The sequence below is a fragment of the Podarcis vaucheri genome (assembly GCF_965113315.1).
Source record: "Podarcis vaucheri genome assembly, chromosome: 2".
NCBI classification, from domain to species: Eukaryota; Metazoa; Chordata; class Lepidosauria; order Squamata; family Lacertidae; genus Podarcis; species Podarcis vaucheri.
This window is the reverse complement of record NC_138760.1, coordinates 20,419,578-20,445,403: the sequence shown is the minus strand read 5'-3', so window position 1 is coordinate 20,445,403 and position 25,826 is coordinate 20,419,578. Positions and strand designations below refer to the sequence as shown.

General features: G+C 43.5%; 2 protein-coding genes across 8 annotated transcripts in view; one reads left to right on the top strand and one right to left on the bottom strand.

Annotated features, from left to right (window-relative positions):
- Positions 1–20,100, top strand: part of LOC309526553 (transmembrane protease serine 12-like) — a 44,098-nt gene extending 23,998 nt beyond the window's left edge. For 2 of the 4 annotated variants that reach the window (XM_082212790.1, XM_082212791.1), the window contains exon 5: positions 607–880. In XM_082212790.1, the coding sequence (XP_082068916.1) occupies positions 607–852 (246 nt within the window). In that variant the 3' untranslated portion in view covers positions 853–880. Of the gene's footprint in view, positions 1–606; positions 881–11,171; positions 11,321–17,557 lie in introns of those variants that run through there. The other 2 variants (XM_082212793.1, XM_082212794.1) reach the window with 2 other exon arrangements.
- ATF1 (activating transcription factor 1) overlaps positions 1,781–25,826 on the bottom strand; it is a 28,727-nt gene continuing 4,681 nt past the window's right edge. Inside the window, exons 2-8 of one of the 4 annotated variants that reach the window (XM_082212812.1) lie at positions 17,304–17,421; positions 14,016–14,138; positions 11,327–11,424; positions 10,270–10,400; positions 8,930–9,094; positions 7,838–7,997; positions 1,781–5,559 (exon numbers count right to left, since the gene is read on the bottom strand). In XM_082212812.1, coding sequence (XP_082068938.1) covers positions 5,415–5,559; positions 7,838–7,997; positions 8,930–9,094; positions 10,270–10,400; positions 11,327–11,424; positions 14,016–14,138; positions 17,304–17,414 — 933 coding nt within the window. In that variant the 5' untranslated portion in view covers positions 17,415–17,421 and the 3' untranslated portion in view covers positions 1,781–5,414. Of the gene's footprint in view, positions 5,560–7,837; positions 7,998–8,929; positions 9,095–10,269; positions 10,401–11,326; positions 11,425–14,015; positions 14,139–17,013; positions 17,042–17,284; positions 17,422–25,826 lie in introns of those variants that run through there. The other 3 variants (XM_082212813.1, XM_082212814.1, XM_082212815.1) reach the window with 3 other exon arrangements.

The following is a 25,826-nucleotide window of genomic DNA, read 5'->3' as shown; positions in this document are numbered from 1 at the left end:
CAAGACGAAATTAATTCGTTCCGCAAGTCTCTTCGTCTTGCGAGTTTTTCGTCTTGCGGTGCACGGTTTCCCATAGGAATGCATTGAAAATCAATTAATGCGTTCCTAGGGAAACCGCCTTCAGACCAGGTCCGGGGACAGTCTGTCCCCGGACCTCTTCTGAAGGCTGGGGGGGGGGGACAAGGGCTTTTCTTCCCACCCCCAGCATTTTAAAAAACCCCGGGACAGCGGAGGACTTCTCCGCTGTCCGGGGCGATTTAAAAGCCCCTGGGAAGGCAGGCAGGGGGGACAAAGACTTTCGCCCCCCGCCCGCCTTCAGAAGGTGTTCCCGCCCCCCCCCCCCGCCCAGCTTCGGAGGAGGTCCGAGGACAGTGGGGAAGACGCGCTGCGCTTCCCCGCTGTCCCGGATATTTCCCTATGGGCTTTCGTCTTGCGAAGCGCCTCCAAAACGGAAAACCCTTTCTTCTAGCGGGTTTTCCGTCTTGCGAGGCGTTCGTCTTGCGAGGTACCACTGTAACACCGATTGGGCCACAATTTTCTGCAGCTTAAAGCTTAACAGTAACAAAAGAAACACTCATATCCTCATCTTTATTTTTCATGTTCCAGGGAGACAGTGGTGGACCACTTATGTGCTATTTCCCAGATGCCACCAAATATTACCTGATAGGAGTCACAAGCTTTGGCCTTGGCTGTGGCCGACCAACATTTCCAGGAGTCTATATACGTACAGCTCGTTTCAGGAGCTGGATACAATCGCAAGCTATTTTATTTGACAAAACCATCACTATGACCATACCATGTATTCTCATCTTTTTAACTGTGGGATGGGTAATCATCCACAGTGTTCTATAAAGAAGCAAATTATCTTATTGTTCAGGAATGATGTCCGATTCCTTTTGAAATTTACTGGGTTGTATTCAGTTGTGTTCCTCTACAAATGGAATAATCTAGCATAGACTTCCATGACCAGAAGGATGGAGGGAGGTGATTTCCACTGACTTCCCCTTCCTTTTGTAACATCACAGGGGAGGAGGGGGAGAGCTTTGGAGGAACACAGGGAGGGTGGTGTGAGGAAGAGAATATGCAAAAGTCACCTCTGCCCTGCCCACTCCCAGTTTCTGTTCAAATAACCTTGTGTCAGCAGTGTGGAACAGACAGAGATGGGTGACACCCTCCCTTCTTCCATGTTGTAAAAAATAATAATATTAGGGGAATTTATTATTTTCAAACAAGCAATATGCTCCATAAATCAGTTACTTACTTCCCCCTCCCCAATGGATTCAAACACACATTTAACCCTTAGTTCTGCATCCTTGGCTATAGAAACTGTACACGACGGATGCTAAATGTTTCCATAGCACTTTAAAAATAAAACACAAATTGCAGTTAAGTGCACACACCTTGTTTGAAATTTAGTTGCAACAAGTCTTCAGTCCTCCTTTCCCATCTTCTTGCATTTTTTACATGATTTTTGAGATACGGTATGCTTTGCTCACTAGTAGCCGTGAGCTTTGCTACAACTAGTTCCATAGTATCCAATGGCTTTCAGTATTAGAAAACTTGATCTTGGCTCCCTCTGCAGGTCTTCCTTGAACAAAGTAAACAGCATACTTTCTTTCTCCTGTGTAAATCTACAGATTACACAGTACTAAAAACAACAAACCACACACCTATCAAAGGCTAAAACAAAGTATGTGTTTATAAGAATAAACAAATTCAGATACTTTTGTACGAATAAGATCAGCACCAGACTTTCCCAGAAGCTGAATTAACAAGGCAGTTTAAAACAGCATTTCAGGGTCTTTATTACTGAAGTCAAGAGGTACAGCCACCTATGTTTTTTTAAAAAAATATTTACAAATATTTTAAGCAAAGCTGCTAAGTTTGAGGATAGTTAGGATCATCAATAACTGTTATATTGCCTGTGCTCACAACCCAGCTTTATAATGACCAGACGATAGGTTGGCAAATAGCACGAATATGCCTCTTTAAATGACGACTGAAAATGAAATTGATGACTGTGTACTTCTGTGATGATATACATGGTTATGGTTCCTGTTTCAAAATAATAGTGCACATTAACAGGTTATTAACCTGCATTTTGCTCTTAAATCAAACACCACGACCTCCCCTGTTCTTGCTCTGAAATAATAGTAATAATAATAATAATCAAATGCTCTTTTAATAACATTTGAACAGCAAAATATTTTGTTACTATTAAATATACATATACTTGAGATGTATGGGAAAACTTGCAGATCACACTTTTGTCATAGAAGCAAAATATAATTTAGTATCATGCTAAAAATGATGCAGCACACCTGAAAGTTTGAATCCTCTGAAACTCACACACAAGACATTAATAAGTGTACAACAAATAGCTAGAAGATTCCAAGCCAGGTTGTGAAATACTTACACCACACAGTACTTTTTGTTGGTTGCAGTCCAGAGGAAGGCACTGACCAGCCCTCATCTGCCTCCACACAAAACATATAACCCACAGCTGAAATGGGATTTTCAAAAATAGATTGACATACAGAAAGGAGGTTATGCTGGAAAGCAAAGCTAGAAGCCTATCTGCATGGGCAAAAGCCTATAGAGACTTTCTGGGTTATGCATGAATATTCCATATTCCACCTTCCTTTCCCTTAGGGCCAATTTCCTTATTTGATTTAATATCCAAATTTTTTTAAAGGACAATAGGAGTTTCTTTTTTTAGAGGGGGTGGGTAAAATCAGGGTCTACTATAGTTCCACAGTTCTTCCCCCTTTTCAGCAATAAAGGTTGTGGTGATGAGAAATTTCACAAATGGACTCCTGTTAGAATAAGACTGCTGAGTTCTGGTTCTAAATGAGTCTTGAATCTCGGCATTCTGTTGTGCTGCTACAACAGCCTTACAGTGCAGGCTGCTGAGCTTTAAAAGTACTAGGTGAAATGGAAGATGCTTGCCTAGTTCTGAGCCTTAGTAGTAAGGGTCTATATTTACCTTTCCCTCCCTGTGGTGTATTAGAGAGGTTGCGGGGGATAATGGAAACCAGATGTGCTGCTCAGGGTGTGCGTTTCCAGTATCACTCCTCCTTCCAGGATACTTTAAGCCATAAGCATTCCTTATTATATCTATTAATTTAGAACCCATAATAACAGCATATTGGGTTCAGGGATTAGAAAATAAAGTTGGGGGTTGTTTGCCTCCTCCAAGGCTTATATTGTGAGCCTTAGTCACAATTCCCCTGTACCTACATACAAAGAAAAGGCTCATTATTTTGTAGTTCTCAAAGAGCAAGTGTTATTCTCAATTCTTGAAGGGGGAAGAGTTCTAAAAATGTTTATGAGCAAATACTTTTCTGCATGTCTGGGAAGTCCCCAGAGCCACCAAGTATTGGGGGGGAAATGAGTTAATGGGACAGTGTGTGGAATGCTGTGCCATGATGGCAATAGATATATATTTTTTTCTCTAATGCATTTAGTGGCAACATTTCAAAGGAATGAAATGAATTGAAATGAATCAAATTGAATTGGAATGAATCAACAACATTAACTAGGGTAAGGCTACATTGCTTGTGTTAATTAGTTCATTGTGTGCTCAAGAACCCAACTGATGTCAAAAGATACTTTAACATCCCTTGAGAACAAGAACCAAAATGGCACTATTATTATCCCTGACAGCGTCTTTAAAGTGAATTTATAAACGAATGTATCTTCTGTGAATACTAAAATATTTTCTCAAAAATATTTCCAGCAATTTTTGTTAAATTAAATTTGCCTAATGAAATATATAGAAATAGGTTCTAGTTTTCTTGAGCATCTCATAAAAATATAGAATTGATAATCTAAGAGGGAAAATATCTCTGTTTATTGAAACTTTATAAAAATTTAAAATATCCATATAAACTCAATTATAGAATTTGCAAAGGTAACACTTCAACTACAAAAATATACCTGGTGTCTATGTCAACTGGATTACTTATAAAATTGGAATTGCTTTAAGAAGTCACTGTCAGGTTTACAAATTCAGTTTTGTAATTGAGTGCTTTAACATATATAAACATACTAGATTTTACCTTTGGTATATAATTTTAGCTTCTTTGTGCTTTGAACTGAGACAAAGCTAGGGAATTTGGAGTTTAATGCTTCTGTACAAGCAAAAGAAGTATATTCAAACAGAATATGGGATGCCTGTTCACTTGAAATAATCATTTCTGTTTATCTCAGGATGTTGTTTTTTTCTACCCAGTGACATACACACACAAAAGCCCTTTGAAAATATTTTCTGCAACATTTGTTCTCTTGCATTAAACATTTCAGAGCATCTGTATAAGCAATGATATGTGGGTCTGGTTTTCACGGCACGATAAGCCAATCTTTCATTATGAATACCACTCTGCAGGTTTAGACGATATGACAAGCCGTTCTATGGCTTATTTGACCTGCCTGAGCTCCATACAATGGGAAGAAGCCGCATGGGGACATGCCTGGTGTGGAGAGGGGTTCTTCATGATGAAAACATCATTTAAGATGAACACTGGCTTTTTGTGACATGCAAACGAGGCCATGATATATGTTATCTACTCCTCAAGGAGTCTTATGACCACATCCTAAGACAGAGCACCCTTCTTTTAAACAAGTTGTCTGCCTGCTAAAACCAAATATAATTTCTAGCAAAGTAGTGCGTGTATCTTCTCAACACAAAGATTAGAAATGACAATTTGAAGCAAAACGTATTGTACGTACAATTAACTGTGACAGCTTTCTTAGGATTCTTCTTCCTGTTGGTGGGCTGCAATAGGTTTTGACCCCCATATGTTGGAATAAAAATTGTGGCAGGTCTCCACCCAACTGGGAACCCTGGAAGTGTAGGCCTTCCAATCACAGGTGAGTGCTGCACACTCTGGCACATATGGATCCTTACTATAGTTGTGCATTTCAACACATGGACTGGAGCGAGGGCAGAACCTACTGCTACCTGCGCATTCACTATGTGGTGAAGATCCTTAGCCTGTGAAGGGAGCAGAAAAAAATCAGATTTAATAAATTGAACCTATGCTAGCTATATGTTGACAGGCATTAACACCTGAAAGCAAAAGATTCAGCTCTTCTGCATAATGGCAATCAAATGCCATAGGCATTAAAAAAATTCAGCTGTAGCACAAGAAATTCAAACATCTTGATTGACAGAATGTACATGTCCCACTTATCCTGATTGAAATGAAGATTCCAGTTGTGCCAGCAGAACTCTTCATGAGTTTTCATACTTCCTTTTTGTACTCTGCCATCAAAGGTTCTAAATAGAATCTCAAGTCTTTGTGGAATTTGGATAGAAGAGATTCATTTTTGACCTTTAATTAAAAAAAATTAATATAAAAAAATCCTTCTGAAATTCTTATGTTCACAAAAGGGTGTTTTTTTTCCTCCTTTTACACATTTTTATGGCAGTAAAGATCTTTCAAAGTTTTTAGTTCTTCAATTAGAGTTTTGTTCTGGTTTTCAAGAACAGCAACTCGATTTTCAAGACATTTCACATATTCTTTCTTCTTTCTACGGCATTCTCGAGCTGCTTCTCTGAAATTCCAAAGCAAAGTTTGTTAATTATTACATAGAAGTCAAACTAGTTTGGAATTACAAGCATTCTGCTTTTGCTTCATAGCTGATGTGCATCTAAAGAGGCTTGCCTTTCTCATTTCACGGACTGTGAAAAGTAAAACAAAGCCGCTTTCTCTGAAAAAATACTGATGTATCTACTTAACATAAAAATATTTAAAGAGCTGCAAGGATTAGCTCTTTGCAAGCTTGCTATTTTTGCCTGAAGAGTTCAAATTATTTATCCTATCAGTGATCTAACATTTTTTAAAAAAATGGTCTGGAAATCTGTAAACAGATAAATTATTTCATCGGCCTGAAGCACACATTTCAGGGGAGTACATTTTGGCTTTGTGAACAATAATGCTTTGGGACTAATGAGAAATTAGAGGGTATCTCATAGGCAACTGGACTAGATGGGACGTCAGCCTGATTCAGCAGAGCCCTGCACATGTCCTTAAATATGCTTTTAATAAAGTAACAAAGTTTGTCTACAATTACACATTTGAAGAAAAGGAAATACAGGAGCTGCAACAGAGGTTATCAGTGATACATGATCCTGCTGAACAAAGTGACACTGTCCTCAGGATAAACATCCACAGCAAATACTTAAATACTCGAAGAGGGATGCGGCCATGGTCCCCTTATACCGTTTCTTATAGCTGGCTAGTTTATTAACACCTTTAAGCTTTCTTTATCATACCAATAATTTCAAGATTTTAATGAATTGGCACTAGCATTGTTGGGGCAATTTAGTCTCTTCAAATTGTATAATGAGCTTGCAGTGCCTCCAAGGAGATACAAATACAGTATTAGTGACTAGTTGTATTTACCACTCTCATCCTGAGACACAAGTGGGAATTAAGGAGATGCTCACATATGACACCTGTGGATCAGCTGCCAATCAGATATTGGGCCAAGTTCTAAGTCTTGTTAATATATGAGGCCCTTAACAACGCAGGACCACCTGGCCATTAGATCACCTGGGGATTAATTGGTCTGTGTTTTTATATTGCTGCTTTATTGGTTTCAGGTTGTGGTTTTGTTGCAATGTTTTAACTGATATCTTGGTGGTTGGTTTTAGACTGTACACAGCTTAGAAATCTTTGAAATATAAAGTAGTTTAATAAATGCTTTTAAATAAATAAGTAAATAAATGCACAATGCACGTGTCTCTGGTGTTAGAAGGACAGGACTGGCTGAAATCTACTTCTCCTTTGAAAACCTCCTGAGTTTCCCTTCTGTTTAACTAATGTATTAGTCTTTCTTTAAAAAGAATTAACAGCCCCCCTCCCACATTGTTTCTTTAAACTGGAAAAGTTTGAAGAAACAAAAGCTGTCAAACACCCCAAATAATTATAGTCTAAATAAGCATTTGTTTAGAAAGGGGAAAAAATACCGTATTTTTCGCTCTATAACACGCACCCCACCATAACACGCACATAGTTTTTAGAGGAGGAAAACAAGAAAAAAAATGTTCTAAACAAAACAGTGGATGTATGATTTTTGTGGTTCATGCTGTGGCCACAGACATGTGATCTGATGGTGAGTTTGGGTAGCCCAATGCAAAAATCCTGAGGATCCATGCTTTGTAACCATGTTTTTGCACCACTGCGGCCCCAGGCAACAGTGGGTGCATGATTTTTTTGGTGCAAGCTGTAGCCATGGACATGCTATGTAATCTGATGGTGATTTTGGGGTGACCCAGTGCAAAAATCCTCAGGATCCATGTGGATCCGTGCTTTGTAACCACGTTTTAAGTGGGGAGGGAAGGAAAAGCACTCAAGGGACAAGGAACACGCGTGGGGTGGGTGGAGAAGGATACTGTTAATAATGCAGAAGAGGGGTATAAGAGGAGAAGGCTCCTCTCCTCTCCCGCTTTGCTCCTTTAAAGCAAGCAGGCTCTCTGTCCCTCTCTCCTCCCCACTCAGCGGCTCTTCTCCTACTTTGCTGTTTCAAAGAGAGCCACGGAGGAGGGAAGGAAGGGGAACCATGGAACCTCTGCTCACAACTGTAGCAGATCCCCCCATCATCTGTAGGCATTCGCTCCATAACACGCACAGACATTTCCCCTTACTTTCTAGGAGAAAAAAAGTGAGTGTTATGGTGCAAAAAATACGGTATTTCTTGGGCAGTGGGGAAGAGGGCAAAATAAGAGAAGTCTACTGTAAATCTTGGGTGATATGATTGTGTAGCCAAATATTATTTTATGGGGGAAATATTTCAGTGAATGCCTAAGACCAAATGTGAAACCAAATACCTGTTTTTCATCAGCCGTATTTCACGTTTCAACTGTGGATCATCCGTCTTGGTTGACTGAGATGTCAAGGAGACAGGAGCTGTCATCACAACCGTCTGGGGGAGGGAAGTGGTGGTTGGTGTGCTGCGTATCTGGTATGTCTGCATGTCTCCTGATGCAGCTGTTAAGGAAGCACAGTAAAGAATGCTGTGAAGAAAGGTGTTTTAAAGAAGACCCACATTTCCTGTTTGAATTCGGGCACACACAGCCAAGCACAAATGTACACAGCAGCGGAGGGTGTACATGTAAAAAACTGGATATGGGCTCATAAACAGTAGCCAGATATCTCTTGAGGATAAACATGACACCTTTTCAACAATTTTAGTTTTACTTCCCTTCCTTCAGAATGTATTTTGACAAAACTATTTTGAAGCAGCAGCACCTTCAAAACATTGCTGCTGAATATACAATATTGGTTAATTACATAATTCTGCTGCCTTCATTCCTAGGCAGAAGCTTAAAGAAGCCCAACATGACACTGGCAATGCAAAAACATGATTTGTGTTAAAACTGGGCCCTCAGCTGCTGCATGTGCAATGTTAGTTCACCAGCCCAACTCCTGCCTGGGTCACAGATCCAAGGCATGCTTAATGCTGTACATGCAGATGAGGACACCTTGTTTTAAGAAGGCTGTGCAGAACCCACCCTGGATTCTGCTTATGTAGTACTGCATATTAATAAGGCTTTAGGCATACAATATACAGACACGATTAATAGAAAAAATTAGAATAATCTGTGACAGTAATGTAAAAAATTTTTAGCCTTAAGACGCAGCCAGGATGAAAACCCTTCTCAACAATCTTTGGACTGCTGCAGATGAGATATGCACGTTTAACAGAAATTAACACGGGCTTTACATGGCCATAGTCATAAATCTAACATTGCAATCGTGTGAGAAGGAAAACCTCAGGATTAGGATTGGGCATGAAAGCTGCTGCCTGACAAAAGAATTAGTATCCAGCTACAAAAAGTGAAGTAGGCGTCATCCCTTGGAAAACCACAGTGTCGGGGAGAAATAGGAGCATTTCTGAATTATTTGTAGTAGGTACTTACTCTGCACGACCACCTGGTTGCTTGGCACAAGTATCTGCTGACCATCAGATGTCTGTACATACTGTAATAGCGGAGTCCCACCAGCATTTGTAAAGGTCTGCAAACCTTGCACACACTCTGTCGCTGGGCTGCTCAGCTGTAATGGTCCATTTGGAGCAATGGCAACTTTAAGACAAGAAATAATGAAACGGAGAAGACACTGATCATTGGACAGCGGTGTGTATGGTAGGTTTATAACTTCTTGACCCCCCCAAAAAAATAAAACCCATGATTTCCTGTATCATAAAGGGATGAACTTTTGCTTAGAAACACTGAAGAACTGACTAATTCTTTTCAGTTGCAAAAAAAAGGTCACCCCAAAATGAAAAGCTGGAATTACCGTATATGTAACGTCATATGACTCAATGAAAATGGCTTCAAGAACTTGGCAGAAATATTGAAACCTTGCAAAAATGCATTGCAGGTATTGGAGAATCACTGGAAACGGGAGCCATCCATACTCCACAGATAACAAGAAGTAATCAGTGCTAAGAAAACGCAATCAAAGTGACGCAGGAACTTTCTGGTGCTTGCAGCAGAAACAAAAGACAAACTGCGACTTTGATTTATTCTAATCAATAAGAAGTGCTGTACATTGTACAAGCATTAGAAAATTTGCATGCTCTATTTTTCCTGTATTATATTATAATTATATTATATATTATATTATATCATAATATAGTATAATATAATTACATAATACATTATAGTTACATATACAAAAACTGATTTATTGATTTCAGGCAGGACCTCTTTTTCAAAATATTTGGAAATGACGGATGACTGTTTTTAGGCAAAAGTTCATCCAAGCTATAGGAAGATGAGGTTGTAAAAAAACCCTAATATACGGCTATCATGTTCTTTCTGTTGTGCTGATATCACAAAAATCTTCCACCAATTACAGTCTCTTTCCTGTGAACAATTTACTTCATTTTGCAACCAGCACCTTCATTTCCCAAACCACATCATAGAACCATGGAATTGTAAAGTTGGAAGGGGACCCAAGGGTCATCTAGTCCACCCCCTGCAATGCAGGAATCCAAATTAAGGCACTCATGACAGATGGCCATCCAGCCTCTGCTTAATAACCTCAAACCACAACATTCTCTTCCTTTTGCTGGCCTGCAAATTATGATTTATAAACTAGTAATAGATGAATGGGGAAAAAATTCTCAGCAGAATTGTTATAATTTCAGAAGGGACCTTTGGATAGCATTATTCTCAGGCTAATACAAAATTCAACTTGAAATATATTTCCAGAAACAGCATTCCTAACACAGACAATTATAAATAATACATACTATATTGTCCAGTGCTTGTTTGGTAAACGGGCGTAGGGACAGACATTGATGTGATAGTAGAGATACCAGGACTTGCTTCATCTCCTTTCCTATCTCGTGCGTCTTCAGAAGAAAGATCATTGAAGATTTTTCTATAAAAATTACAACAAAAAGACCAGACATGGCTGAAAAAACATTTTTTAAAAATGTAATCATTACTTCCAATGCATAACCCTAGATATGCAGTACAGGTGATTTGCATCTTATGCTTATTTTACTTAGGCGACTGCAGCTTTGCATGGGTGGTAGAGAAGTAAATAAATGACCAGAGAGCAGAAGAAACCTGCTCTCCGTTTACTAATTCTCCTCCGCGCACACACCTGCACAAAGCTGTGATCGTGGCAGAGGTGGATTTCGGGAGTATGACCGGTTCTGCTGCACTGGGTGCTGAGCCTAGGGGGCGCCACAGGGCATCATAACTATGGCATAGTGATTTAAGTAGAACAAGAGAAGGTGGCAGCATGCATTGACTTTGGGCCTCACACAGGGCGCTGCTGAAATATGAAAGACCCAAGTCAGCCGCTGATTGTGTGCTCACCTGGTTTTGGGAAAGCAGCATGAGGACTGTAGCAGTGTCCCAGAGCCCTCGCGCTGCTTTCCCTTGGGTGAGGCACCAGGCTTTGGGAAAGAGGCACAAGAGCTCTGGGCATGGCCCTAGAGTCCTCCTGCTTCCTTCCCAAAGCTTGGACAAGCATTTTTGCGTATACATGTGGACCCTCATGTAAGATGCGAGTTACTTTTATTTCTTTTCATGGTGGACAGAACCAGAATACAGAGAGAAAGATGCTGCTTTGTGGCTTTGGAGAAAATGACAATTATTTACCTTTTTTAAAAAAGTTAAATTCCACCTTTCTGCAATACAGGGGTAGGGAACTGGATTGTGTTGGTAGGCCAGATCCTTATCAGGACCACCACTCTGCAGCTTCTGAGGGATCTGTCAAACCCTGTGGGCTGCATGCATCTTACCAACCGGAAAAGCTCCGCTGAAGAGCACCAAAGAAATGCATAAGGAACTGACCTATAAGATGGACGGCGTGCTAGGATTCCTCTGGCTTTCTGTGAAGAGCCTATGCTATCTGAGGAATCTTGTGAATCGTCACTTTCTGACAAAGACACCTGAAAGAAACACATTTTGTATTATGTTGCTGAATAGCGTAAGAGACAGCAGGAATGCCAAGAGACACCTTTTGGGAATGCCAAGTATAACTGAATCAGCAGGTTTTCAACCATTTGCAAACGTTTTTTATTACATTTAGAGTTAACAAGTTTCTTCAAAAGGAACACACCACTACTGCTATTTAAACTAAAAAAAATAAACATGGTCCATTGTAGAGTTTGTTGTTCTGAAGTAATTCATAGGACTGTAATATAAAACAAGCACAAAAAACACTTACTGCAAACTCATGAGAAAAGGGGTTGGTCAAAGTTTCTGGAATAGTTGCAAAAATATTTGGTGTTGGGTATATTGAAAAAGATGGGTTTTAACAGCAGTGCAAATGGTGATAGCATTAAGAAGTCAATAGTCTATCATTCTTCTGTTTGAATAAGTGAATGTGTGATGTAGGAAGGAACAAAGATTGGTCTTTGCTGGTACAGGTCTGCTAAGCATTAAAATCAGAACAGCACCAGTTTATTTTAACAATATCTAATTTTGCAGTGAAGCCTGTAGCAATGTAATGATATATATTCAAGGCTCCAAACTGAAAATATGAAGATTTAGATAAGGAAGGAAGAACATAAGGAAACAAAACAGAAATGTCTCAAGGACTCTTGGATTTTCATTCTTTCTGCGCACTTCACCAGTTTGGCAAATGTCAACAGTCCTTCTGGTGTTCCCAAATAAACGTCTTTCATTTACAGCTAACTCGTGAAGCAGCAGCAAAAGCTCCACAGGGCATAGAGCTCTTGCAAAAGTATGTTGGTAAAGTAAAACAAAAAGAAGGCTGCTGTCAGGAGAGAGGGGCAGCTCTAGCTTTCCCTCAGTTTTCAGCAATGAAATTGCAGCATTTATATCCTACAGAACTCCTAAGTGTAAGACAAATTCCTCTGTATTAGAAACAAAATGACTGCTTTTAGATCTTTGACATATGTAACACAGACAATGCACAAACATTGGAGTTTTAATTATTTTTAGGGGGCAATACTACTGCTATCTTCAACTAAGACTTCAACTAGGGCTATCGTATAGGTGGAGCAAATTTGTTTCCTGTTGCTGGAGAGGGCAGGACCCAAACCAGTAAGTTCAAATCTCCAAAAAGGGGTTTTCAACTAATCATCTGGAAGAACTTCCTGATAGCATGAATAGTCCAACAGTTAAACAAGCTGCCTTGGAAAAGTGGTGGGCTCTCTTTCATTAGATGTTTTTAAGCAGAGACTGGGTGGCCATCTACCAAGGATGCTGTTGCAGCCAATTTGAATTAGATTACCTTTGAGGTCTCTTCCAATGCTAAGATTGTATTATTATAAATAACCAACAACACCTTAAGAGAAGGCTTACAAGGCTTTTCAAGACAGACGAAAACATACACAATTGATCAAAACATGAAAAATATTTTCTATTGTTTGTTTCTTCCTATACTAGCTTTAGCTTTTCTTGTTTGGGTTTGTGTTGTTTTTGATTTTTTAATCATTGGTGCACATAATCCTGAAGATTTTAAATACTGCATTTAGTTTATATGAGGTCTTATATGTCCAACCAGCCATAGTAACTACTGGCTCCAAAGAATGGATGAGGTAAAAGTTCTACCCACCCACCCAGAGTTCCTCCTATTGGCTCCACCCAAGTTCTGATCGTTGATGCACTTCCTATCAGCCATGTCAAAATGTTGCAATGCAATCTTTGGCTCATGGGGGAGGGGTAGTTTCATAATGAGAAAAAGACAAAATTACACCCCCCCCAAAAAACCCCCCACTTTCTCTGCTGTGCTATAGAACACTAAAAGGCTCAAGTTAAGGCTCTCAGTCACAGCACTTTATTCCTATGTAACAGGATATGAGGGAGGCTTCCGGATGGCAAGAAAAGAAGACTACTTTTTCCTTTCACTCCTGTAATACTCCTAAACAATATATTGTAGCTCAGTAATAGACCACATGTTTTGCATGCAGCAGGTCCCAGGTTCCACCCCTGGGCAACTCCACTCAGCTCTGGGAAACGCTCCTGCCTGAAACCTCTGAACAGTCACTGAAAGTTAGTGTAGTCAGTACGAAGCTAAACGGATAAATTGTCTCTCTCAGTGAAGGTAGCTTCCTGTGTTTGTAGACAGCTTTATCTGCCCATTGCTGTAACAGCAGTGAAGTGGTATTGGGGGTTACTCACACTTACACAAGGTGCAATCCTGTGAAGGATGGTAACACCTCATTCTGCCCATGCAACCCTTCCAGGGCTACTTCCTTTTTCTTACAATATCACTCTCACCACCCCAGTTTTTAGAGTTTCTTCTCAGGCCTTCACATCTCTAGATGTGGGGGGCATAGAGGGAGTGCAAATTTCATTGGACAAGTGGAAGTTGTCCACCGGGCTTGGTTTTGACTTTTTAATTAATTGGTGTTTAGAACATTAGGCATTTTAATAAATAAGACAAAATAATAGTCCATAATAATGATGTGGAGCTTTGCTGGCTTGCTGTTGTCACCCCACAATAGGCTGAAATACACTATAGCAAAATTCAGGCGCTGTCAATAAAACTTCCAAAGAAAGTTAATAGTACCTGCACTGATTGCCCTTGTGGCGAGTGAATGACAGATGAGGTTTGAGCTGTATGAATGACTCCCTGGACTTGATCCCCAGAGAGCTGAACCACTGTCAGTGGAGTTTGACCTCTAAGGGACATCTGAAACAAATCAAGAGTTGATTAGCCAAATCATGAAAAAACACAATTTAGGCAATAAATCAATAAGCGCCTACATTTAATGACACTGAGACTGAGGAAGAATAGTACTAAATTTCTAGTAAGACAAGACTTCTTAAGTGAATATCCATTTTTGAATAGTGGTTGCATTTAGCCAGCTTTCATATCAAGACACCTCAGTTAACACAAGTTCACACTAGATGTCCTCAGGGGTAATGTGCCACTCAAAACATACATGATTTTCAGCCCAAGTAAGATCGTTTTCCAAATCTAATAGCAAAAATGTGCCTATTTTATGTAATTAGTCATTTCTGCTTTACAGTAACAAAGATGGGCAACCTGTAGCTTGGGAGCCTTTTGCACTGACCTCGTTTTATGCAGCCCTAACACTTCCTGAAACTGCCCCCATTCCTCCATGCCATCAGACGTCCCTCTTTTCTGTTCATTTTCTCCTTTTTTTCTTGACCTTTAAAAAGGATTTTGTCCCGTTCCCCCCCCCCCCATTTATTTCTTCATTATACAATTGGGAGATGCATTATTTATCTATAAAAATAAATAAATCTTGTAAAAGCTTTTTACTCATTTCATGGCTTGGAGAAAGTAATTCTGTCCAACCTCAACTGTCTGAGATTGGTAGTCTTGTGCATATATACATGTACAGGCTCTGGGCATAAGCACATCTGTACAGTGGTGCCTCGCAAGACGAAATTAATTCGTTCCGCAAGTCTCTTCGTCTTGCGGTTTTTTCGTCTTGCGATGCACGGTTTCCCATAGGAATGCATTGAAAATCAATTAATGCGTTCCTAGGGAAACCGCCTTCAGACCAGGTCCGGGGACAGTCTGTCCCCGGACCTCTTCTGAAGGCTGGGGGGGGGGACAAGGGCTTTTCTTCCCACCCCCAGCATTTTAAAAAACCCTGGGACAGCGGAGGACTTCTCCGCTGTCCGGGCGATCTTAAAATGCTGGCGGGCGGCATTTTAAAATCGCCCCGGACAGCGGAGGACTTCTCCGCTGTCCGGGGCGATTTAAAAGCCCCTGGGAAGGCAGGCAGGGGGGGACAAAGACTTTCGCCCCCCGCCCGCCTTCAGAAGGTGTCCCCGCCCCCCCTCCCCACTTTGGAACAGCTTTCCGAAGTGGGGCGGCTGGGGCAGGCGTCCCCGCCCCCCCTCCCCACTTCGGAACAGCTTTCCGAAGTGGGGCGGCTGGGGCAGGCGTCCCCGCCCCCCCTCCCCACTTCGGAACAGCTTTCCGAAGTGGGGCGGCTGGGGCAGGCGTCCCCGCCCCCCCGCCCCACTTCGGAACAGCTTTCCGAAGTGGGGCGGCTGGGGCAGGCGTCCCCGCCCCCCTTCGGAACAGCTTTCCGAAGTGGGGCGGCTGGGGCAGGCGTCCCCGCCCCCCTCCCCACTTCGGAACATCTTTCCGAAGTGGGGCGGCTGGGGCAGGCGTCCCCGCCCCCCTCCCCACTTCGGAACAGCTTTCTGAAGTGGGGCGGCTGGGGCAGGCGTCCCCGGCCCCCCTCCCCACTTCGGAACAGCTTTCCGAAGTGGGGCGGCTGGGGCAGGCGTCCCCGCCCCCCCTCCCCACTTCGGAACAGCTTTCCGAAGTGGGGCGGCTGGGGCAGGCGTCCCCGCCCCCCCCCTTCGGAACAGCGTTTTAAAATGCTGGGGGTCGGGAGCGAAGCGCTGCCGACCCCCAGCATTTTAAAACCTTCCCGGGACACGGGGAGATTTTAAAATGCTGGGGTTAGGCAGCGCTTTGCTCCCGACCCCCAGCATTTTAAAACCTCCCCAGGACACGGGGAGATTTTAAAATGCTGGGGGTCGGCAGCTAACGCTTCGCTCCCGACCCCCAGCATTTTAAAACCTCCCCGGGACAGGGGGAGATTTTAAAATGCTGGGGGTCGGCAGCTAACGCTTCGCTCCCGACCCCCAGCATTTTAAAATCTCCCCGGGACAGAGACTTCTCTGCTGTCCCTTGGAGATTTTAAAATGCTGGGGGTCGGCAGCGAACGCTTCGCTCCCGCCCGCCAGCATTTTAAGATCGCCCAGGGCAGGCGGGGGGGGGAGGCAGGCAGGGGGAGCAAAGACTTTTGCCCCCCGCCGGCCTTCAGAAGAGGTCCTCTTCTGAAGGCCGGCTGTGGGCGAAAGTCTTTGCTCCCGACCGCCAGCATTTCCCTATGGGCTTTCGTCTTGCGATGCAAGCCCATAGGGAAATTCGTCTTGCGAAGCGCCTCCAAAACAGAAAACCCTTTCGTCTTGCGGGTTTTCCGTCTTGCGAGGTACCACTGTAATTGGGAATTCTACTCTGAGATCACTATGGTGAAAAATGAAGCAGGGCAATCGTTATTCCAAAATAGCTAATTCAGAACACTTTTGTCTCTGGATCTGTCCACTGCCTGTATATGGTTCCCAACAGATTACCCTAGAGAAAATTACCTCCCCCGCCGCCAACAAAAAGAAAGGTTGACCACCCATGCTGTAAGAAGTCGTGCTTTTCTGACTTCCACTGACAAGAAAGTTCTGAAATTCAGACACTCTGCAACAGAACCCAAATTCATTAATTTTCAGTGCCATCTAGCAAGTACAGCCTCTGCTCTTTTCAACTCAGATCAAGGAGAGCACATGCATAAGCACCAATAAAATGAAACGTCACAACATTAGTGCTTGGTGGACTGCACCCTTTGTTTTGCTCCTGTCCTTTGTGCTAAGGTCAGAAAGGCCGTAGGAAGCAAAAATACTGAAGCAAACAACAGCTGATTAACCAGTATTTTTATAGCAGATTTGTTATGATTCTGTGACTGGGAGACAGTTTTTTAGAATTAGCAACTCTTAAGTTAAAAAACATGGAGATGCTCAACTTTCCCATTTCTTTGCTTAGCCGGTCAGCCTAGGTGATCCTGGAATAAGATCTAAAGAAAGAACATTTGGATTTTATGAGACATGTCAATATCTAGTGGATATGGATGCATTTTCAGCCCCACACAGGAAACACATGATTAGCTCAAATTCCTGGAAATTATGTATGCACACACACATACAAATATAAATATAATGCACTGTAAAAAAACCCCAATATTGTACAGTAAAATTTCAAATTAACCTACTTAAAAATTCCTCAGAGGATCTGACCTTAGATAGCTTTCTTTACCTGTTGAGAAACACGAGAAAGCTGAGCTGCTTGTAGCGTGGTACCTTGTAAAGATGCTGCTTGTGCGGGTGTTGCTGAATTGTTACTGTTGCTTTTGTGAGCCTCTTCCATAATCAGCCTATAAGAAACCAAAAGACAGCAAAATGCAGAGTTTATTATTACCCAAGAGAGACGGATGCTTTTCAAAGAGTGCCAGAGGACATTATAAAATAATACTGCCTTGTTGGTGATTACTGTCTTGGCTCTACCCACAGTTGTGTCTGCCAGCCATCGTAAAGAGGATCTTGCACCAGGAGTTGTCAATATGTGCGATTCAGAGATAGGCCTAGAACCTTGCTGAAAGCAATGGATCTTATGCAGCCTGAAACATTTTAAATCTTGCTGATTTCAATGAGACTTTGGTACACTGAACTTCCCTGGATTATGCCCACTGACAAGTATTCTGGACACCACCTTTGCTGCTGCCATGAATTTTGGACCTTCAAGAAATACAACGGCCTTCCACTATGCTAGATGGACCATTAGTTTGAAACTGTGTAATACATTTCTTTATATCCTTGTGAGCGACACCTATTTGATACAATAGTGTGGTAATTAGTCACATAATGATCTTGTCACTTATAAATTCTATTTTTTACAGAAATGAAAAAATCCATATATAATAGTAATTTGGATACAGAGCTCCTGTGAACATAACATGCTCCTGCCTTGGGGCAAGGAAAGAGGGTTTTCTCTGATTTCTTCTCCTCTCCTAACCCCCTCAAAAGAATTTCTAGAACAGAGCACAGAGGACTTGCAGGAAGAAAGCAGAATGGGTGAAAATCACCTCCACTGTGCCACAGGTTTTTCTTCCCCCACAAGGAGAGAACAATAGGGGAGGAGTGGGGGTGGTGGAGGACTAGTTATTTGTATTCTAGTTTATTTCAGAACTTTCTGCATCCATGATATGTAACTGCCGCGCATTTTATTACACCTGCTGCACAATTAAGCATTTCCTGGTCAACAGCACCAGGGTATGCACAGACAGTGTTCCAATAAAAATACCTCTGAAGCAGTCAAAGATGATCTGCCAGTTCCGAGCATGTTGTTACACAACATTTGAAATAGTTGCAAGAGCTGTTGCTGAGAAACTGGAAATTACATTTCTCTCAATGGAAATATGAGTCATTGATTTTTCCCTGCCGAGACCAACCACAGGAGCTCAGTCCTAAAACCTGAAGAATGCAAGTCACCATAATGAAAAAGTCTCAAGAGCTTCATTTCAGCCTTTCTATTCTTAATCAGATGAATCGTGCTATCAAACAGCAGACACCTCTCATGAACACAATGACAACTTAGCACATACTACACCCTCTCTCTCTCTCTCTCTCTCTCTCTCTCTCACACACACACACACACAGAGAGAGAGAGAGAGAGAGAGAGAGAGAGAGAGAGAGAGATTCTACAAGTGAACTCAGATGTTGAGTTATAATAGCTACAAAGAGAAAACCAAGCTGCTAAGCAATGAGGGAGGTTTCAGCAGCTCAGTGGGATGCCAAGATTTGCAGAACCAGAGAAAATATTTTGGAGGGGAATGTAAGAAGACAACCCCCTACCCCCAATCATATCAGACCATGCTCAGTGACCATAAAATGCTCAGTGGTTTTTTGGAGTGAGGGACATGCTGGTGGTAATAGAGAAATAGAGCCAGCAATGGCTGGCTGACTGGAACACTGAACAAGAACATTCCAAACTGCAACATTCAGTTGCAGCTCCACTTGTACTATTCTACTGCTATGGTTTTCAAACTATCCCCCAAAGAACTCTGGTGTTTCTCAATAAGGAGATCAGTAAAAGTGGGAAAACTTCCCTAAAAGGGAGCTAGCCCATCATTACCAATATGTGCAATGTGCAGCTGCCCAGGAGTTTTGTGAGTGTTCTATAAAGTGCCCTCTCTGTTCACAAAGAACAGCAATGAGGCACAATAGGCCTGGTCAGTGCTCTGCAAGAACTGTGCATCCTGGAACATGCCCCACAGTCTTCTGCAATGAGAAGGACTTAATCAGCCAAAAAGTCAATACAGGAATTCCTTAAAGAGTTTGAAAACTATGTACTTTTTCTAATTACAAAGGATGGGGGAGGCTAATTCAGTATTATTGTTTACAAATTGAAAGAACAAGGCTTTTAAAAGCTTGTAAGGAACATGATCTGGAAATATCTCTTCCATCTCAGGGAATCTCTATTATAACCTTCCACACAAAATGAGACATAAAGGTGTCACAAAATAATGCCACCCAACTACAAAGAACACAGTGTTTGTATTTTGCAGGCTAAGATTGTGACAACTATATTACCTATTATTGTTGTTGTTGTTATTTCTGTAGCGCCCTTTAGCCAAGGATTGCATGGCAGATTACAATATAGAAACACAAAATACATGTCATAATAACAAACAAAAACAATACTCTCCCATTCAGTTTAGAAGGCCATAGAGTGTTTAATTAGTCAAAGGCCTGGGAGAAGAAGAATATTCTTGCCTGATGCCTAAAGATATGTAACAAAGGTGCCAGATGAGCCTCCCTGGGGGAGAGTATTCCACAAGCAGGGAGCCACCACAGAAAAGCCTTGTTCTCATGTTGCTGCCCTCTGGACCTCTTGCAAAGGAGGCATGCAAAGAAGGGTCCAGATCAATTCATATTGGGAGAGGTGGTCCTTGAGGTCTTGTGGTCCTGAGCCACGTAAAGCTATATAGATCAAAACCAGCCCTTTGAATTGTGCTCAGAACTAACTGGCAGCCAGTGCAGTCGGGCTAGGACTGGTATTACCGTATTTTTCGGACTATTGGACGCACCGGTCCATAGGACGCACCTAGATTTTTTTTGGGGGGGAAATAAAGGCAAAAAAAAATTATTCCCCCCCCGCCAGGCGCGGGGCTGGGGCGGGGAAGCCCGAGCTTCCCCCTCCCCCAGAACGGGACCCAGAGCCATGCCGAAGCTGCGCGCAGCTTTGGCATCGCTCTGGGAACTTGCGGGGCTGGGGGAGGAGGAAGCCTTCCGCCAGCCTCCAAACCATGTCGGGAGACAGCGGGATGGCGCGCTGCGCCTCTCCCGCTGTCCCCCGAGTTTGCGGGGCTGGCGATGGGGAGGAGCAGGCTTCTCCCCCCGCCAGCCTTCTAGACAAGTCGGGGGACAGTGGGAAGGGCGCGCTGCGCCTCTCCCGCTGTCCCCCGAGCTTGTGGGGCTGGCGGTGGGGCTCTCCTGAAGCCTGGAGGCTCCCCCCCCCAGCCTCCAGATCAGGTCGGGGAATAGCGGGATGGCGGAGCGCCGCCATCCCGCTTTTCCCCGACCTGATCTGGAGGTTGTGGGGATGGTGGGGGGGAGAAGCAGGCTTGCTTCTCCCTCCCCCAGCCTCCAGATCAGGTCGGGGAATAGCGGGATGGCGGAGCGCCGCCATCCCGCTTTTCCCCGACCTGATCTGGAGGTTGTGGGGATGGTGGGGGGGAGAAGCAGGCTTGCTTCTCCCTCCCCCAGCCTCCAGATCAGGCCAGGGAATAGCTGGATGGCGGAGCGCCGCCATCCCGCTTTTCCCCGACCTGATCTGGAGGTTGTGGGGATGGTGGGGGGGGAGAAGCAGGCTTGCTTCTCCCTCCCCCAGCCTCCAGATCAGGTCGGGGAATAGCTGGATGGCGGAGCGCCGCCATCCCGCTTTTCCCCGACCTGATCTGGAGGTTGTGGGGATGGTGGGGGGGAGAAGCAGGCTTGCTTCTCCCTCCCCCAGCCTCCAGATCAGGTCGGGGAATAGCGGGATGGCGGAACGCCGCCATCCCGCTTTTCCCCGACCTGATCTGGAGGTTGTGGGGATGGTGGGGAGGAGAAGCAGGCTTGCTTCTCCCCCCGCCAGCCTCCAGATCAGGTCGGGGAATAGCGGGGTGGCGGCTCTGCGCCTCCCCGCTGTCCCCAGCTTTTGGGTGCAGGCTGCTGCCCGCAAGCCTTGCGAGCCCGCGGGACATCCCGCCGGGCTTGCAAGACTTGGGATAGCTTCCTGAAGCCTGGAGAGCGAGAGGGGTCGCTGCGCTCGGACCCCTCTCGCTCTCCAGGCTTCAGCAAAAGCCTGCATTCGCACCATAGGACGCACACACATTTCCCCTTCATTTTTGGAGGGGAAAAAGTGCGTCCTATAGTGCGAAAAATACGGTATATGCTCAAACCATTTTGCCCCAGTGAGCAACCTAGCCACTGAATTCTGCACCAGCTGAAGTTTCTGAATCATTTTCAGAGGCAGACCCACATATAATGTATTGCAGTAACCTAACCTAGAGGTTACCAGAGCACAGACAACAGCAGTTAGGCTATCCCTGTCCAGATAGGAGCGCAGCTGAAGTTGAGGGAAGGCACTCCGTACCACTGAGGCCACTTGAGACTCAAATGACAGCAACGGAACTGGAAGGAGCCCCAAGATGCATATCTGCTCCTTCAGATGAAGTTTAACCCCATCAGGAGCAGGCAACCTCCCATCCATCCTGTCTAGGGATTCACCCACTAACACCCTGCCTTATCTGGATTAAGCTTCAGTTTGTTGGCTGTCATCCAATCCATTATTGAGGCAAGACAACAGTCCAGCACATCCACTGCTGGACTGTAAAGGAGAAGCAGAGCTGTGTGTCATCAGTACATTGCTGACAATGTACTCCAAAACCCGGATAACCCCCTCAGCAGTATCATGTAAATAGATGTTAAACAGCATGTGGGATAAAACTGAACCCCACAACGAAGGTTCCACAGGACCAAAAAGCACTCTCCAAGTATTACCCTCTGGAAATGACCGAGGAAGTAGGACTGGAACCACTTTTAGAAATCGCTAACTGCCTGTGCTGTGTGCTGCTCACCCAAACCCGCTGCACCTCCTGCACCATAACTCCCTGTCATGGGCTGGCTGGCTGCAGAGGAGTGGTGGGAGGCACCAGTTGGGGAACCCCCAGAGGAAGAAGGCTCAGAGCCAGGGGATTGGTGGTGGGATGATGATGAGTAGTCAAAAGGAGAAGAGTGAGAAGACAGGGAAAAGGAGGTGTCAGAAGCTGCAGGGGCAACAGGGTTGAGTCAACAGGAAGATGCGCTGTGGCAGACAGCAGTGCAGACTCACAGAGGCTTAGTGCAGGCAGGCTGTGGAAGAAGACAGGGAGTCTTCCCCTAATGCTGTGACCAGCTACTAGCCCTGCTGGTCTCCCAGAATGCACAGATAAATGGGCAGAGCAGGCAAGCATGAGGGGCAATGGATGAACAAGTCGGGCTTCCAGTGGTTTGTGGGTTGAGTGAGATGGCTGACAGCGCAGAAGAGTCAGCAAAGCAGAGAAGGCAAACTGGGCTTGTGGTGGTGGGGCAAGTCTAATGAGAGGGGTGGCACATATGGGGCGGAGCAGGCAAGGTGCACTGAGTAAGAGTGGTGGCACAATGGTGTGAGCAAGCTGCAGAGGTAGCAAGGAGTAAGGGGAGGGAACTTTGGCAAGGAGGGAACTTTGGCAAGTAATGGGAAGTGGAGGGGCTTTGTGGGAGAAGTGCTTTGGGGTGGGAGTTAGGGAGGTTGCCAAGTGAAGTGAGCAGGGGTGTCCCTTCCTAGTTATAATTAAAACAAAGGCAGAAACTGAGTCAGAACAGGCTGAGTCAATACAGTGGTACCTCGGGTTAACTACTTAATTCATTCCAGAGGTCCATTCTTAACCTGAAGCACCACTTTAGCTAATGGGGCCTCCTGCTGCCGCTGCACCACCGGAGCACGATTTCTGTTCTCATCCTGAAGCAACGTTCTTAACCTGAAGCACTATTTCTGGGTTAGCGGAGTCTGTGACCTGAAGCGTATGTAACCTGAAGAGTATGTAACCCGAGGTACCACTGTATACTACTTTCACACTTTTGTGGGTGCTCACAATTCAAGGAAAAAACCAGGCAAAACGTAATCATACTGGGTTCTGCCTCATAGACAATTTCTAAAATAAATGAAAACATTAAAAGGTGATCAGAGAAAAGGAAAGAAAAACAAAAAAACAATAGCAAGTGTCTTAAAATGTCTATTTCACACATTCAACTCTTGACCTAGACAAAAAATAAACAAGAATTGCAGTTCTCAAGATATTTGCCTAATTCATTATTTTCATTTATATGGACCCTTGCATTTTTTAATTGGAGCGACATAATGTAATTACACAAGAAGCAAGTTTATTACTTAATTGGTAAAAAGCAAATGAAAGTCCCTTTCATATACTGTTCTTATGCTAGATTTTACAAAAGCAACAAAACCTTATTATCTTAACTGTTCTTGCATTAAGCTTGGTTTAGCATAGGAAAAGAGTGGCAGGTGGGGTGCCATGCCAACATCCTCCAGGCAGCTATATAGCTCTTGGATGTGCCTCTTTGCCCAGTCTTTCCAGTTGATGGGCCAGTGCCACCAGCAAGGGGCAGCTCAATGTGCCTGCCCAAGTGGCAGATGGGTAGAAGCTACTGCCAGTGGTGGTCAGCTACAACATGGGAAAGGACAGGGCTGGCCATGCTGCTGTCACATGATGGCAATGGGATCAATTCAGGCCTCTTCAATATACCAGCTTGGGATCTGAGGCAGCAAAGGGGCACCTTTTCCTCCCCCACCTCAACAACTACTTGAAAAGCTTTTCAGACATGTGTACTGTGTACAAAAATAGCACTTTACTGATGTTTCTTACAAACATACTAAATCAAATCTCAATTGATTTGGGCAATGGGATGTTACAAAAAAAATGCTGATTGAAAATTTTCTAGAAAACCACCATCACTGCTACTGAGTTGAACAATGCAAAACAAGACATTCATCTCTAATATGAAGCCTGTTTTATCTAATCACAATCAATTCTTTCCTACATGAACAAATGAAATGTAGTGCTTAATAGTCTTCTTTTAATTAAGATGAAAAGAAGTCAATATATATTGGCTTGATCTATCTGCAAGTTAAATATTCTATTATTATTTGCTAAACAAAATTTAACCAAACAATGAATAGTGTGTATCTGAAGAAGTGTGCATGCACACGAAAGCTCATACCAAGAACTAACTTAGTTGGTCTTTAAGGTGCTACTGGAAGGAATTTTTTTATAATGAATAGTGAATTACTGATATTAGTTGACATGACTGACTCTTCTAAATTAAGTCACTTGATGCAACAGAAGCACCATAATCTCTTCATGCAGCCTTATAGTTGTTATTTTAAATACTGTTTCAAGAGTATCTTCCAAAATATTAGTTTTTCAGAGCAGTGAATTCACCCTTCCCAATGTGGCGGTTTCCTACGTACCATCTTGCAGCACTTCTGAATCACCTCTTCTGCTCTAATTTAACCCTATTAATTCTTAGTATGCCTACTGCAATTTTGAGTGTTCAAAATGCTTCACATGCATTACATTGTTGTAACCTTACCCCAGCCTTACAAGGTGGGCCGTCACACGGATGAGGGTGGGGGGCAACAGTGTGAGAGAGTGGCTTAAATAAGGCCATGAAGTGAGTTCATGCCAAAGGAGGGATTTGACTTGTGGCCTTCACTAACCTAACAAAGTGAGAAAGAACAATCTTTTAATTCTTCTTCTTAAAGAGTTTAATAAACGTAGGCTTTTCTTGTCATTATTATTTATGTGGCAAGGATTTCTATTAACTTGTTATAGAGTTCCCAATTCTTTGGTATTTTGGAAGAACTATACTTCAGGATAAAAGAAACTATTCCAGTTAACCACTTTAGATGCTGAGAGAATTCTGTAGCCAACTGGAAAAACATACGTACACCCCAGCTCTTGGCAACTGTAAAATATTTAGATCAAGCCAAAATTTTCAGAACACAGACAAAACTGGAAACAGATAATCATCCAGAAGAGTTTCATAGCTCTCACTAGACGAAGAAATGCAGCTTTCTGTTTCTATAGCACTTTTGGAGAATCATGAAACCTGTACAAACTGTCCAGTCTATATCAGGGATGTAAACATCTCAAGTGCCTGCTGGTGCATGGGTATCCGAAATATTTTTACAACCTTTGTCCAAATGTAAGGCTAACAGGGGGGACGCGGGTGGCGCTGTGGGTTAAACCACAGAGCCTAGGACTTTCCGATCAGAAGATTGGCAGTTTGAATCCCCGTGATGGGGTGAGCTCCCGCTGCTTGGTCCCTGCTCCTGCCAACCTAGCAGTTCGAAAGCATGTCAAAGTGCAAGTAGATAAATAGGTACCGCTCTGGCGGGAAGGTAAACGGCGTTTCTGTGTGCTGCTCTGGTTCGCCAGAAGCGGCTTAGTCATGCTGGCCACATGACCCGGAAGCTGTATGCCGGCTCCCTCGGCCAATAAAGCGAGATGAGCGCCGCAACCCCAGAGTCGGCCACGACTGGACCTAATGGTCAGGGGTCCCCTTTACCTTTAAGGCTAACAGGCAATGTTAACAACTAACTGTAGCCCTGATCAGGCACTACTCATGTGAAGGAGCAACAAAGGGGCTGCAGGGACTCACTTTTAACCCTAACCCAGTCATCACACAGCTTGTGCCA